This window comes from Geospiza fortis, unplaced genomic scaffold, assembly GCF_000277835.1.
Source record: "Geospiza fortis unplaced genomic scaffold, GeoFor_1.0 scaffold41, whole genome shotgun sequence".
Lineage (NCBI taxonomy): Eukaryota > Metazoa > Chordata > Aves > Passeriformes > Thraupidae > Geospiza > Geospiza fortis.
The window spans coordinates 14,883,860-14,897,795 of NW_005054299.1; the positions used below are offsets into that span (position 1 = coordinate 14,883,860).

General features: G+C 39.9%; 1 protein-coding gene across 1 annotated transcript in view; it reads left to right on the plus strand.

Annotated features, from left to right (window-relative positions):
• The window catches only part of KIF26B (kinesin family member 26B), a 280,513-nt gene that overhangs the window by 218,265 nt on the left and 48,312 nt on the right, over positions 1 to 13,936 (plus strand). Inside the window, exons 8-9 of the mRNA XM_031059730.1 lie at positions 2,083 to 2,266; positions 6,729 to 6,888. Coding sequence (XP_030915590.1) covers positions 2,083 to 2,266; positions 6,729 to 6,888 — 344 coding nt within the window. The remainder of the gene's footprint in view (positions 1 to 2,082; positions 2,267 to 6,728; positions 6,889 to 13,936) is intronic.

Below are 13,936 nucleotides of genomic sequence, written 5' to 3' on the forward strand. Positions count from 1 at the left end.
AGAAATTCTTAGCAGCCCTATTTTTTCCCTTTTCTTTTGGGTTGAGGGGAAAAGGGACCTATTCTTTCATTTTGCTTTTTGAGTGGGAGTAAATCTGCTTTTTGTATGAGTAGATGAAGAGGGAGCAGAAGAAAGTGATGGAGCTTGAAAATATTCTTTCATCCTGAAAGGCAAAGGCTGCTTTTGTTGAGAACCCTGCTTATTCCAGGGCGGGGAATAGAGGGAGAAGGGAACAGATCTACAGGGTCATGTACCCTGTATCCACCTCCAAGCATCTAGAGATCATGACTCACATCCACACAAGTCATGAACTGTGAGATTTTAAACAGCAAGCAATAAATTTTGCGTCTTATCTCTTTGTGGTTTAAGCTTTTTAGGCATACTTAGGCCATATTTTCCAGTCTTTTGCATTCTACCTAAGGACTATAAAGTTGTGTTTTGATTTGAAATAACAGTTAGTGCTCTCATTTTCACTTAACTCCTGACTTCAGCGTTTTATGAAATACTTACTGTATCACTAGAGATCTTAACCTCTGGTGTCCTGTAACTGATGCAGTCTAGTAAATATGAGCTACTTGAGTCTGCACAGTTCCTGTTGGGGTGATGGATGGTTCAGTTAAGAATTTGCACACTGCATGTGTTACATAACTGTGTCACAACCAGCACCTCCTTAGCACTTAATTCCTTACTAAGGTATTTTAGCACAATAGCAATAACAATAAATATCCATTATGGTAGCTTATTTTCATATAGATACAGACAGTACAGCTATATATACAAAATTAATTATTTTAGATTAGTGAAAAAGAGGTAGCTCCATGAGACACATATATATATATATATATATATATCTGCAGTGTGAAAGACTGAATTAAATTACAAGGAAAGAAGCCTTTTTATGTGTGCTTACAAGACATTCTGGAGTCATGTGTCATACACCTGAATTCTCCAAATCCTCAGCTGAAGGGAGGATATTATATTATATTATATTATAGCCATGCAGATATGCAGAATCAGCAGTGTGTATAGCAAATCAGTGATCACCATATGTCATACTGTCTGTCCCTGGACCTTTCCAGATATGCACATTTTCTTGTTGCTTACATTAGTGAGATCAGCCCACAGGCTGGCCTGCCTTCTGCTGACCTTGTTAACTCCTTCCTGCCCCCCTCCCTCTTTCCTGAGAGAGTCCAGCCTTCAGCTGTGTCACTGAATCCTATGCACAGCCTCAGTTTTATCCCTCCTCAGTCTGAATAATGGTTGCAAAGAGAAAACAGAATTACTGTCTTTTGGAGAACTTAACTGTCAGCTATATTATATAGCAGGGGAACAAACCCCATGAACAGGGAGCTCCTTGCTGTTTTTATGCCAGACAAGACAAATCTATCCTATGGGCTGTGGGCCAGTTCTGTGTACTGCCAAAACTAATGCCATCAGACTGCAGTCTCGTGTCCCATGCACAGACAAACCAGTCATAGGAGCCATGAAACATTCAGACGTTCCTATTGTTAGGAGGGGTTAATAATATCTGCCCTCCTATGCTGTCTGTCACTTAGAAGAGTGGAGACCAGGCCAGTGACAGGGACTGAGGTCCAGCAAATATGAATGTTTGTACATTACCTACCTTCTTCTATTTAATGAATTGCCCTGGCTTATGAGCAGGTGAATAATAAACTTGTGGTATGAAGGGCCAAGGAAAAGGCTTCTCTTCTGGGCTGCTCCTCATATGGCATGGGGTGGAACACAAGCTTCAGTCCTGTTATTTTTGAGATTTATTTGTGGACTCCTTCCTTGTAACACTTTCTGAAGGCGTGAGAACACATAGCCCTGCCTCTGCTGTTGAGATTGGGATTGATGTGTCTTCCACAATTTTTTTTCCCACTTCTAGCCATGAGGGCTCCTGGAGGGCATTCTACTGCCACTGCCAGTGTCAGGAGGGTCTTATTCCATTGGGCACCTCCTCATTTTGTGGTCCCAGTAGAAGCCAGTGCATCCACACCACATATTGATTGCAGGAAGTTGTCTGGCAGTGTTTATCTGTGCAGGAATTTCTCAGCCATTTCTCCCTGGTGTTAACTGCAGCTTCAGAACCAGAGTGAGCTCCGTGCCCCCACGGCAGAGAAGGCCGCCTTCTTCCTGGATGCCGCCATCGCCTCCCGGCGCAGCAGCCAGCGGGACTGCGACGAGGAGGATCACCGCAACTCCCACATGCTCTTCACGCTGCACATCTACCAGTACCGCATGGAGAAGAGCGGCAAGGGCGGAAGTAAGCTGTCCTCTTGCTCCTCTCTGCCTCCTCCAAGCCTGCCTGGAAACTGGGCCTTCAGACAATGTTCTTTAGTGGTGAAAATCAGCAGAGTTCTCCATTCAGTCTGGGGTGGGGCCATTCATACAAGTGCCTGGTGAAGACCCACCAAAGGCCATTAAAAGTCACTGGGGATTATTACCATCACTTGTCAGTTTAGTTGTTCTTGTGGAGACTGGCAGTTCTCAGCCCTGTGTGGGCCTCTGTATCTGAAAAAAAAAAGAAAAAGGTGCTTTTCAAATTGGCCTTTATTATTATCTTTACAGATAGTGTTGAGGTCATGGATTAAAATATTGCGGCGCCTGGAATTCCTTGCCACCTTTATGTTAACTGTTCCTCTTTGGCACCTAAATAGGGCAGTGTGTGTGGAAGCTGATGCTGGCAATCCATAAACTGGGAAGCTGATGTTGACAACCCATAAACTATACCCTTTCTTGGAGAAACATGATATTTTAGTTGCTGGCCCAGCTATGTGTGCACAAAGGACTCTCGTGGTTCTTTGTAAAGGGTCTGGATTTTTCAGATAGGCTTGTTTCCTCTCTTTGTCATGTATGCTTTCACTGGCTTGTGTCTTTACTTACATATCCCAGGAAAAGGTGCTTCCATGTCTAATTTTATGTTTCTGTAATTTTCAAAGCTTTCTTTTTTCTCATATCATTTATATTTTTATTATATTTGTCTTCTGTTTCAAGTCTCCCAAATTGTTTATGACTGAAGATATACAGTGAGGGGGTTTTCTAAGTAAATTCCAATGATAAAAGATTTGTATAATGTACGAAGAACCTGTACTGAAAAAGAAAACTCTGACATCAAAAATATTTTTTTCAAATAATCATTTCTTTACAGGGAAAAATGTTTGAAAGGGACCAGAGAAATCTCCTTTAAACTCATGGGCTTAAGCAATTCTGCAGAAACAGCATATGTTTCAGCTCCTGGCTCTGCATAGGCTATTGGTAATAAGGAATAGATTGCAAGGTGATGTGTAGTGGGTGTTCAGCACTGCAGTATAAACATCTGATGTTTAAATGAAGAAAATTTGTACTGAGTGTACTTATAGGAGAAAAAAACCAAAAAGTTCCTCTAAATGGAAATGCAGCTTGCATGTATTTAAGTAATAACCCCTGTGGAATTGGCAGTCAGAAATCTCAATTAACTAAAGATTTATTAATTAACCACCCTGCGGTGGAAAGGAAGACAGTGAATACTCAAACAGACTGGTTTATAGGAATAAGATGGCTGATTTTAAAGGAATAATTATTGCAATTATTTAATGCTCCATATTTTTTACTACATGAAAGTACATGCACACACAGTCCTTTGCTTCGACTTTCAAATACCATTAATAAAAGGGAAAATATTATTATCTTGTGGTTATAATTTCAGAAAAAGAAGGTACGATCCTGTTGGATTAGAATACGGCATGCTTTGCCCACTGCCTCTAGTTATATCTTTGTCTTGTGGCCAGACCATCCTCCTGTCTTCAAGTTCCCATATCTGAGTGGCCTTACAAGCTAGGCAGGGTCAGATCCCACTGATAATTGAATGAGGGGGAATTCCAGCTGCTCAGAAAGGGCGCCTAGTGATTATCACTGTCTCCTGCTGTAATGAAGGAATTCTCAGAAAAAACCCGTGAAGATAGTAGAGATATATAGATTCCAGTAACAGGATTAAAATAGGACAGGAAGAAAGGGGAAAAAAAAAGAAACCCAGCTTATAAAGGATAAGAGATTAAAGGGCTGGCTAACATGTGATTTTGGTAAAAAATGACTGTTAGAATAAGGTGTTGGTACTGTACTTACCTCCTTGTTAGATTCATTACCAGGAATGACATGAAGCAGGCTTAGCACCATTGAAATAAATTACATTGTGGCAGAACTGGATCACTGTCATTTTTCAGCTGTCAGCTCTGCAAATTCTCTGTGACCATAGAAAAAAGCCCCAAGTGTGAGGATGTTCCACTTTTTTCTCTATAGTAGCCAGACACATTGAACAACTTGCCTACAAAACAACTTGCCTAACAAATAGCTTCATTTTCAGATTAATCAAGTGGATCTATAATCTTAAAAATATTACTTCAACATATAAATTAAATAAGAAAGAAACAACCAGTAAGTGATCTTATTCTGGATTTCCTCAAGTTATGTAAAAGGGGTATATGTGGAAACAATGTGTTTTTGAAAGGTAGTGTTTTCTTTAATTTTCTTTTGTTTCCCTGATATCTGGTAATCTTAGCAACAGGAATATTTATTATATATGATTCAGTAAAGTCACCTACAGTCATTTACAGTAGCAACTAAATGCATTTCTTTGTTTTTCTAAATAAATGTTTGTGAGACACTCAAGTAAGGAATTCCAGCCTTCTGAGAATAGAGATGTTAGAGGACTCAGGGACTCTTTAAGGGTTTTAAAGACTCTTAGAGGGGAGACAAAGGTCCTCCATGATCAGTTCAGAGGTACAGGTGCTTTACTGGTTCCCCAAGGCAGCCTAATTTTCTGCAGTCAGTGCAGGAGCCCATAGTGTCTGTGGATACTTTCTGGTGAGAGGAATACATAGAAATCCAGTGTTACCTAACACCTGATAGAACTGAAGAACTAAGAGGACTTTAAAGCAGCAGACTTAACTGTATTTTAATAATTGTTGAGAGAGATACTGGATACATTTTGGAATATTATTCACAAATTCCATAGGAGGTCTTCTGTCTTTGTTCATCTTCTCTCTTTTTTCTTACCAAATGTGCAAGTTGAGATCCTGTGTCAAAATGGCTGTGAATTAACTTGCATAGAGTTAAACTCAGATGTGAAAGTATTTGTGCTGCTGTTTGAGGTGTGTTTGTGTCCTCCTATATTGCTATTACCTCTCTCTTACAACATAGTGATTCTGTTCTGTTCTGTACCTATTGAGTTAAGATCCTAGAAATAAATCTGCCTTTTCCTACAGACTGCTTCTAAACTAACTCTTGAGAACGGGGAGGAGTGGTCCAAGATCAGATGCAAAAAAGTTAGCTAGGAAATTGTTCTGAGATAGTAGAGAGCTAGAAGCACTTCTGTGAAGTCTACATAGTTCCCATCCTGGATTCATAAGGAAGCACAGATTTTTAAAGAGAGCAAATGTCTATTGATCTTGGTGTTTCAATGGTAGCATCTTTTCACTCTGGAAGTATTGTGCTGATGCAGAGTAAACAAGATAAAACTATTGTCCTGGTTTAGGGCAAATTTGGTAGAGAATCTCCAAAGGAGGGCCCCTCCAGAAAAGCAAACCCACACAGCTCCTCCTCCCAACCGGTTCAGGAAGAATTCCTCGGAGAGAAGTGGAAAGAACCTGTTTATTTAACAGGCACAGCATCCCCCAGCACACAAAATGAACAATACCAGGTGACACCACTCTGAAACAGATGACAAATTCAGAAAGTCTCTCTCGGGGCTGGTCACTCTGTTCTCAGTCCCTCCGGTGCTGGGGCAGCTGCTGCAGACCACAAGGCGTCAACTCTTGGTGTTCCCAGGTCCCAGTCCAGAGCAGGTTTGAGATGGTCGAAAAAAAGGAGAGGAGAAACAGTCCAGGAACGAATTTGGACTGTTTAGCTAAACTAGCTAATGAGTAGAAGCAAAAGGCAAGCAGAAGCGAAGCAGAAGCAGGAGCGAGAGAGCAAAACAAAAAGCAAAAGCAAAAAAAAAAAACCAAAAGCAGCCCTATGTCCTGCCCATCTCTGTGTCCCTGATAAGAAAAACCCAAACAAAACTTTCACTCTTCAAAGCCAGTCTTAAAGGCACAGAACATAATATCCTGCAGAAACAGAACATATGAATGGGGATACAAGCATCATAACTTCACCCTAGGACAACTGTTAAGATCTATTGCTGGTTTTACAGAAACTGTTCTGAGAATAGAGGTGCTACTTCACAATCCATCACTAGTGTCTTGGCAAACTTCTTAGCTGAAATGCTACTGTGAAAGTATATAGACTTGAGGAAAAATTGAACATCCCACAGATGCCACAGTGTCTTCTTAAGATATAATATTCAGGATGGGAAAAATAAGAGAAGTATCCTTGCTTACTAAGCAGGAATTCCCAGCCTGTCGTTTTCCAGACAGAGAAACAGTAGTGACAGCGACAGAAACAGAGCCAACTCAGGCTCATAGGGCTATATTTAAAAAATATAGTCACATTGGTGACTCTCACAGAGTTAAGCCTTCAGGAGCAAGTGAGTACTCAGCAATTTTTAAGCAGGTTCAGAGTAGGCAGCAATGTACAGCCATAAAGGCTGACAGTGCATTAGCAGGATGTCTACAGCCGTGTCTGCTAAGGGGAATTAGGGAAGGCTCCTGGGTTGTTTCCCCTTCACAAGTCATGGTGAGACTTTTGCTTTCCTGGGAAGCTGCTTTTGGAGGCCCACACTAACTGTCTGCTCTCTTTGTTTGTGGCAGTGTCTGGAGGTCGCAGCCGCTTGCACCTTATTGACCTGGGCAGCTGCGTGAAAGTGCTCGGCAAGAACCGCGAGGGGAGCTCCGGCCTCTGCCTCTCCTTGCCAGCGCTGGGCAATGTCATCCTCGCCCTTGTCAATGGCAGCAAACACATCCCATACAAGTAAGTGCTGCTCTGGGTTCTGCCTAATGAGAGGATGCTTGAAAGCAGTTTGTCTGTCTGTGCCTGAGGCAGATTTGGGTAAGGAGGAAAACAGTCTGCTGGGGTCAGTGCAGCCCTCTTGAGCCGTGGCAAAAGCTGCCTGAGGTTCAGTGACACCTTATCTGACCTTACACCTGGTAGCTACACACTGTGTTTGACAAATAGGTTTCAAAGGAGGAAGCCTGCTGAAATAGGACCCAGGTGGCTGAAAGATCTTAAGGTTTGAAGTTCAACACATTAGGTTTTTGTTTTCTGTGGCTGTTCAAAGATTTTTTTTAAATCTTTCAAAGCTTGTGAGAGTGTTTTATATTTGTTCCAAGGAGAGGAACATTGCTGCCATTATGCAGCACTGTAGAGAAAATGATCTTGCTGTCCACTGTATGTAATTTGCTTTATTGGAAATGTATGTCACAGCGAGCATGCATGTTTGTCATTAGATTCCTTCTGTCACCTAAGGTTACTTTGAGGGGCTTTTTTGCATGGTTTAAATCTCAGTGTCAGCTTTTCATATGCAAAAAAGAAGTAGGCCCTATTTGCCACAGTAAACCAGTGGCCATTGCTACTGCAGGGAGCTTCTGGGAAATAAGAGGAATTGCTCACCTAGTGGGTATTCCTTGTGCTCATTTCTTGTCATCACTTTTTCTCCCTCTGTGTCCTGTGTGCAGGTCTGAGAGGAAGCTCGGATTAATTTCCCAGCCCAGGGAGTCACACTGCCTTCCTACTGAGAAATTTCTGATTTTGTGGGTGGTATTGCTTTTCTCTAGCCTAGATCCTAGGGAGTAGCAACTAGCATCATGGGAATGGCTTCCAGGAGCGTCTTGTAATCAAACTGCCAATGAATGTCACCATTTGTGAAGGACAGTGTATGACATCAGGAGTTAGGAACAACAGGATGACACGGAGAATGAACCAAGTAATTCACAGAGCAATATTTCAGTCCATGCATTTTACCCTTTTTAACATTTAAAAAGCTGCAAACTTGATTATTTACACAAGTCTATTCAAGATTGCTTCTTTGTTTTTGTCTTCATTTTGGCAAGTAAAAATGAATTGATATTGGTTATAATCTGTTTCTCTTCCAACCTTTAGTTTCAAAAATTATTTGGTAGTCTGGACTTAAAACATGCTTTCTGGAAATATTCCCATTCCTGGGGCTTAATCAAGCTGGAATTCAGTTAATGACTAACCAGATTTCTATGTATAATATTCATTAAATGTTTCGTGGATCATGCACCTTGTCATAGCGTGAAAATACGTTGAATTCTGCACTTCACAGAGTGTAACTCAGGCAATGCTTATCACAAACCTGTCTTTCTTCCTGTTGGATTTTATGGATTGAAGAGAAGGTCACTGGTAGGAATACCAAAGATAATGTTAGTAATGCTTACTAGGCTAGAACTAAACATTCAAGGAATAGTTACCAAATAACAACAATTGTCTTTCCTGGCAATGACTGACCAGGAGAAGAGAATTACCAAACACTTCTTCTAATTGCTGCATGTTCAATCTCTTTTTGCTGTGACTCCCAGCTGTTGCACTTCTGATCCTACACAGCCAGAGATGTCAGCATATTTTCTCATGAATGTCTGTACTGCTGAAAGAAGATCAAAGCTCTCTTCAGGCCACAATCCCCTCTTTAGTTCCCTCCTGATAAGAATTCTTCCTATAAGAAGATATTATAGAGTGTAGAGAAGTGGTTGGTCATCTGTAGATCAGAGTCAATGTCCTGTTTGTTACAGGACTTTTAAAATATAATTTGAAAAATATACTGGCATGTTTTGGAGCAAACCATTTCTTCCTCTTGCTGGGAAGAATCCAGGAAACAATTTTCCCATATGTGGTCTATTCCTGAGCAATGGAAATAAGAGTTTTGGTGGCTGGATGAACACAGACACCATTAGCTCAGTGATCTAGCAGTACAGCTGTGTTCTGCTCCTCAGTGGAGATGAGAGGAAGGAGAATCTGGATGTCCATGCACTGCATTGCAGAAGAGGCTCAGTACCCCACAGAAAGGGATGGTATGTGTTCAGTGGCACCTCATGTTTAGAGCAGTGACTAGCCTCTGTAACTGTGGTAATCCCCTTTCTCTAGGGGTTGTTCTCTCTCACTGTTAAGTATAAAATTATGGTTTTGGTAACTGCCTTTTTTGAGTGGGACCAAAGGAAAACAATGGAAGCGTTTTTTTATGTGACAGCTCTGCACATTGTGTGTGGTCTCAGTAAATTTCCATAAAGCAGCAGACAAAATGGAGCATCTTTTCAGTATCTGAGCTATTAAGCAGCAATTAAGTATTTTATGGCAGCCTGTCAGTAGCCACTGCATGGCTTCCTGAGGACTTGGAAACCCGCAATGCATAGTTTTTCTCTGACAGCAAAAATTTGGTTCTCTAAACTTTGAGAGGCTGCAGGCTCTTAAATTCACTTAAGTTTTGTATCCAGCTTTATCTCCACAGGTAGTAGTTGCAGGGAAAATCTTGTTCATATTCATAGCTGGTGTAAGCAGATGCCACTGCATTGCCTTCAGTGGTCTCTGTGTTTGTGCCAGGGATGAATTTGCCTCTCCACCTGCAGTCTCTATGAGAAACACATGCTGTTTTTCAGCACATGTTGCTTTTCTTTAATTTTTACCCACAAGGCTAAGCCTTGGAAACCATTCAGTTGGAATCTTTCTCCCTTGGGAAGAGCCCCCCATACGCTCCCATTTTGGGAATAGTTACAAAGATTTATACTAGCTTTAGCAGGAACTTGTTTTCTGAAGTTGTAAGAAAGCAATGTAGAAATTCTCAGACATCAAACAATATGGTTTGATATAGTTTGGGGGATCTTGTCTTGTATTCAAGTCAAATTTCGCGTGGGTCTGAATTTGGGACAAGAATCCCTACACTGGCAAATATTTGCAGCTAATGAGTGGCCAGACCACGATTTCTGGGAGTTTGTATATTTCATATATGTACTTTTAATCTCTCAGTGTCATTATTATTATCACTATTCCCAGACTTATTTTGAACCTTAGTAAGAACATTGTTCTGATTGTACGATTCTTCCAGCTCAGTGTCATATATAAAAATGAAATTTTTATTTGACTTAAATACATTGTCATTTTATGTCACCAGTTTCTTTTGCTCTTGAGGTATGAAGAAATCCTTCAGAAGATTGGGCAAGAATTATTTTCTCCATGGGAATGTCAAATGTCTTAAAAAAATTTGGAAAGGGGCACTTGGAAGCTCAAGGAAGAGCAAGGGAGTCAGTGACCAAATATGGTTGGGCTCAGATCTGCTACAGAAGGGTTTTGCTAAGATGCAGTAATTGTTAGTGCCATTTTATGTTTTTAAGAGTATTTCAGTTTTATGTCAGTGCTGTATTATCTGCCTCTGATTTCCAAGATGAATGTGTTTTAAACCCTCAAATGAACACCCATTTGCACAAACTCCAGATACTGGTTTATATAGCTCACTATTCAAAAATTACTCCAGTTGCTAGGCAACATGGGTGGTGATAATTCATGGTAATGCTGTTTTGGAAATAATCATTTTTATGCATTTTAATGACTGTGAGAATGTAAGGAAACTGTTTAGAAAAGTGCAAGGCTGTATGAATTTCTCTTCCAGAAATTGTTGCTTGTTTTATTTAATAGGCTTCTCTCTTAATGTGCTATCCCAATGTGCTAGTGTTTCTAGAGGCATCCTGTATTTTCAACTATATGCTTTGCTTATCCAAGGAGGGAGTCTTGTCTGTAAAATAGATGAGTGTGAGTTAAAAGCATGAATTTTATTCTTGGCAGTTCTGGTTTTCTGTCATATGGTTGCATTTCCTACCGTGTCTTAATGCTGGTATTGCTTTATTTGATCCTATGTGTAGAAACTAAAATTATAGTAAGTGACTGGTGCGAGGTTGCACAAGAGGCTTCATGGCAGAGCCACTGTGTTTTAAGATCTAATCTGGTGTTTAAAGCATGGGTTAATCCATTCTTTCTTTCTACATGACCTTTGGAAAATAATTTATTCAGGTATTTATTTCTTTATTCACATTTATAAAACTGAAAAAAATCAAATAGGATTTTTAAAGGGCATCCAGAGTTGTCAAAAAGCACTATATACTTTTCCACTATTGCTAGGACTGTTACCCTATTTTCCCTTTTCTTTAATGACTCACATAAATAGTCCCAATGTCATACAGAATGAGAGAGTTTTTTTGATCAAATGTAGAATTGCTTTTGAGAAAAGAGAAAAAGGAAAGTGTTGGATTATAGTATTGTGGTATACTAGTTTAAAGAATGAGCTGTATATCAAATGTTTTCTTTAAATTGTTAGTTAATTATTGAAAGAAATGAAAATGGGGTTTGGACGGATCCAGTACCTCAGTTTGTCTTCTTAGTTAGATGGGTGTATCTATCTGCAGTTGTTTCATCTTTGTAAAAATCTGTGTGTCAGAAGAACTGAAATGCCAAGTATCTTTTGTTTATATGCAGCGCCTTTGCATTTTTAGCATGAGTTATATTATTTTTCTCAGAAAAGATCTTAGGATTTTCAAGAGGATGTTAGGATTTTCTTGGGCAATAATTATTATTAGTACTGGAGATTTTAGCCTTACTTGTGAGCTTGTACGAAGTCCTAGCTTTGTTGGATTCACACAACCGTGTCTGCTTACTAGGTCTAAGAACTTAATGACACATTTGAACTATATGTCAAATGAGCAATCTATTTAATGGTTACTTCATCAGCATCTGAAACTAGAAATTTTTTTGGCTTTTGTTTTTCATTAAGAAACTTGAATCACTTTTACTTTCCACTGCTTCATCTTCCATATCTTCCATTCCTTAACTTTTGCACCTCCTCAATGAGAATATGGTACAAAGATCACAGCCTCAGAAAAAATATAGGGTGTGCTCTTCAGAATCTTCGATCTTTCCGTGTTAATTTAATATTGAATATACTAGAAGTGGATGAAAAACTGTTTGGCTGTTTTACTTGAGGAACTGTGAGAGCAGAAGAAGGGGGGGAAATGAGGACATGAGAGACAGCTGAAACAGAATCACAGGGCTGGGAAATGATCTAAAATGAATGGGAAAGCTCCAAGAGGCACTGAAATTGTGTGTAGAGGAGACAACAATCCACAGAGAGGAACTGGGAAGCAAACAAGGAAGAAGAAATGAGCCTATTCAAAAAGAGAAATAAGCCTAAGAAATACCCCTGAATGATCTAATTGTAGGAGAGTGTAGTAGACATTTTGTTGAACGTGAAATAGTTCCTAATTAGCTATCAAAAACATGGTCTGCTCAGGAACAAAATAATTTTTCCTTGATGTTTTCAGCCAGGATTATGTGGACTAGAACCTTGGCTAACAGACGCTGAAGCCACTGGAGCAATGCTACCTTTTACCAGTGGAGGACCTGGCCTTAGGCATGTGCCCTTTGTCACTGGGCAGGTGCAATGCTGTTCACTGCAAGAGCAATGAAACTCTGTCATCATGCATATAGTGAGGCCAGCATGCATACAAGGAGCATCTGGCAATTATGGTCATCTTTGGGGTTTTTCTGTATCTGACAGTTTACTAAGTTAAATTTCTGGCAATTTCCTTCTTTATTCCAGGGAAGTATATAAAATAGGTGGGATTAGGGATGCATAGTTTGTGAATGTAGGAAAACTTCCTGCATTTTGTTAGAATTTAATCAGCAGCTCAAGAAAATGCAGATGATGGGTCTGCATGCTCCAGCAATTGCTGTTGTAGTGTTCACCAACAATGCCCTTTATTGTGGGATAGTTTCTACAGCTGATGGTGCAGATTTGAGCTTTATCTGCACGCATCTTACAGCACTGTGTTTCATCATCAACTTAATGAGAGAGAGTAAAGAGACAAAATCCTCAAAAGAAGAGCTGTGGTGGAGCTGCCGTTCCCCAGCTTTGGGTTTTGGACTCAGTCCTGCCAGTCTGGCAATGTGATAGGAATTGGAGCAGTGGTGTCTGTGAATGTCTGTAATGGGTGTAAGTGGCTATGTTGCATTCACTGAGCTTGAGCTCCTGTTGCACCAGTTTTACAACAGACCTCAGCTGACAGGCTCCATTCTGCACAAGCATTCAAGTGAGAAGAATCAGGCCTCATGAAGTATGTCTTTGAATGCTCTTTGAACCACTCAGCGAATTAGTACTTTATGGGTACTGTAAGCAGCAAATAATGATGAACTGCAAAATGAAATGAGAAGGGAAGTGCTGTGGTTTATACTCAGACTTAACAGCAATTACTAATTGCATTTAAATAGCCATTCCTATGAGCAGCAGATAGCTGCATCACAGAAGGACACTACTTTGGTCCTGGGCCAGCACAGACGTGGCTGGTAATGAACAAGCAATCCAGTAGCGTGCAGTTATTCCTGAAATATAGCTTGAGTGAAACCCAAATAGGCCATTGTGGTAATTTCATACAAAAATTAATCTGTACTTAATTCATTAAAATGTCATTTTGAACCTTCAGTCAGAGTATCAAGCAGTTTATTCTCACCTGTTCCACCATTGGTTCAGGCTCAATTGAACATTAATACACTTTCTCTCATGGAAATGTGGTGATAATTCGTTTCATGTATAATTGAACAATTTTTAAATAGTCATATCCTTGGAATAACTACCTCTTGTACAATGCAGCAAATTATCAAAAAGCATGTCATAATTTTTATTGGACTTATTTCACATTTTTTGTTATCTCCACTTTCATAAATAGTTGCATATGGATATGATGTGTTAAATTAAATTTCATTTCCGCATTGATCCTTCTTTGCTTATACAAAACCAGTGTGACTCAGACCAAAAAGACATCCGACTGCAGTAGACCAAAGAAAATAGCTTTTCTATTTATCTGCCAGTATATAGCTGCTTGTTTGGAGTTTTGCATCTCATTGCTAAGAAAAGGTTACAGACTGCAGAGAATTTAAAAGAGAAGCAAGAAGAATTATGAATGGTCTGAAATGAAAGGGTTACTCACCTGGAAGAGCACTGTGACAGAAATAAAGCTTCATAGCT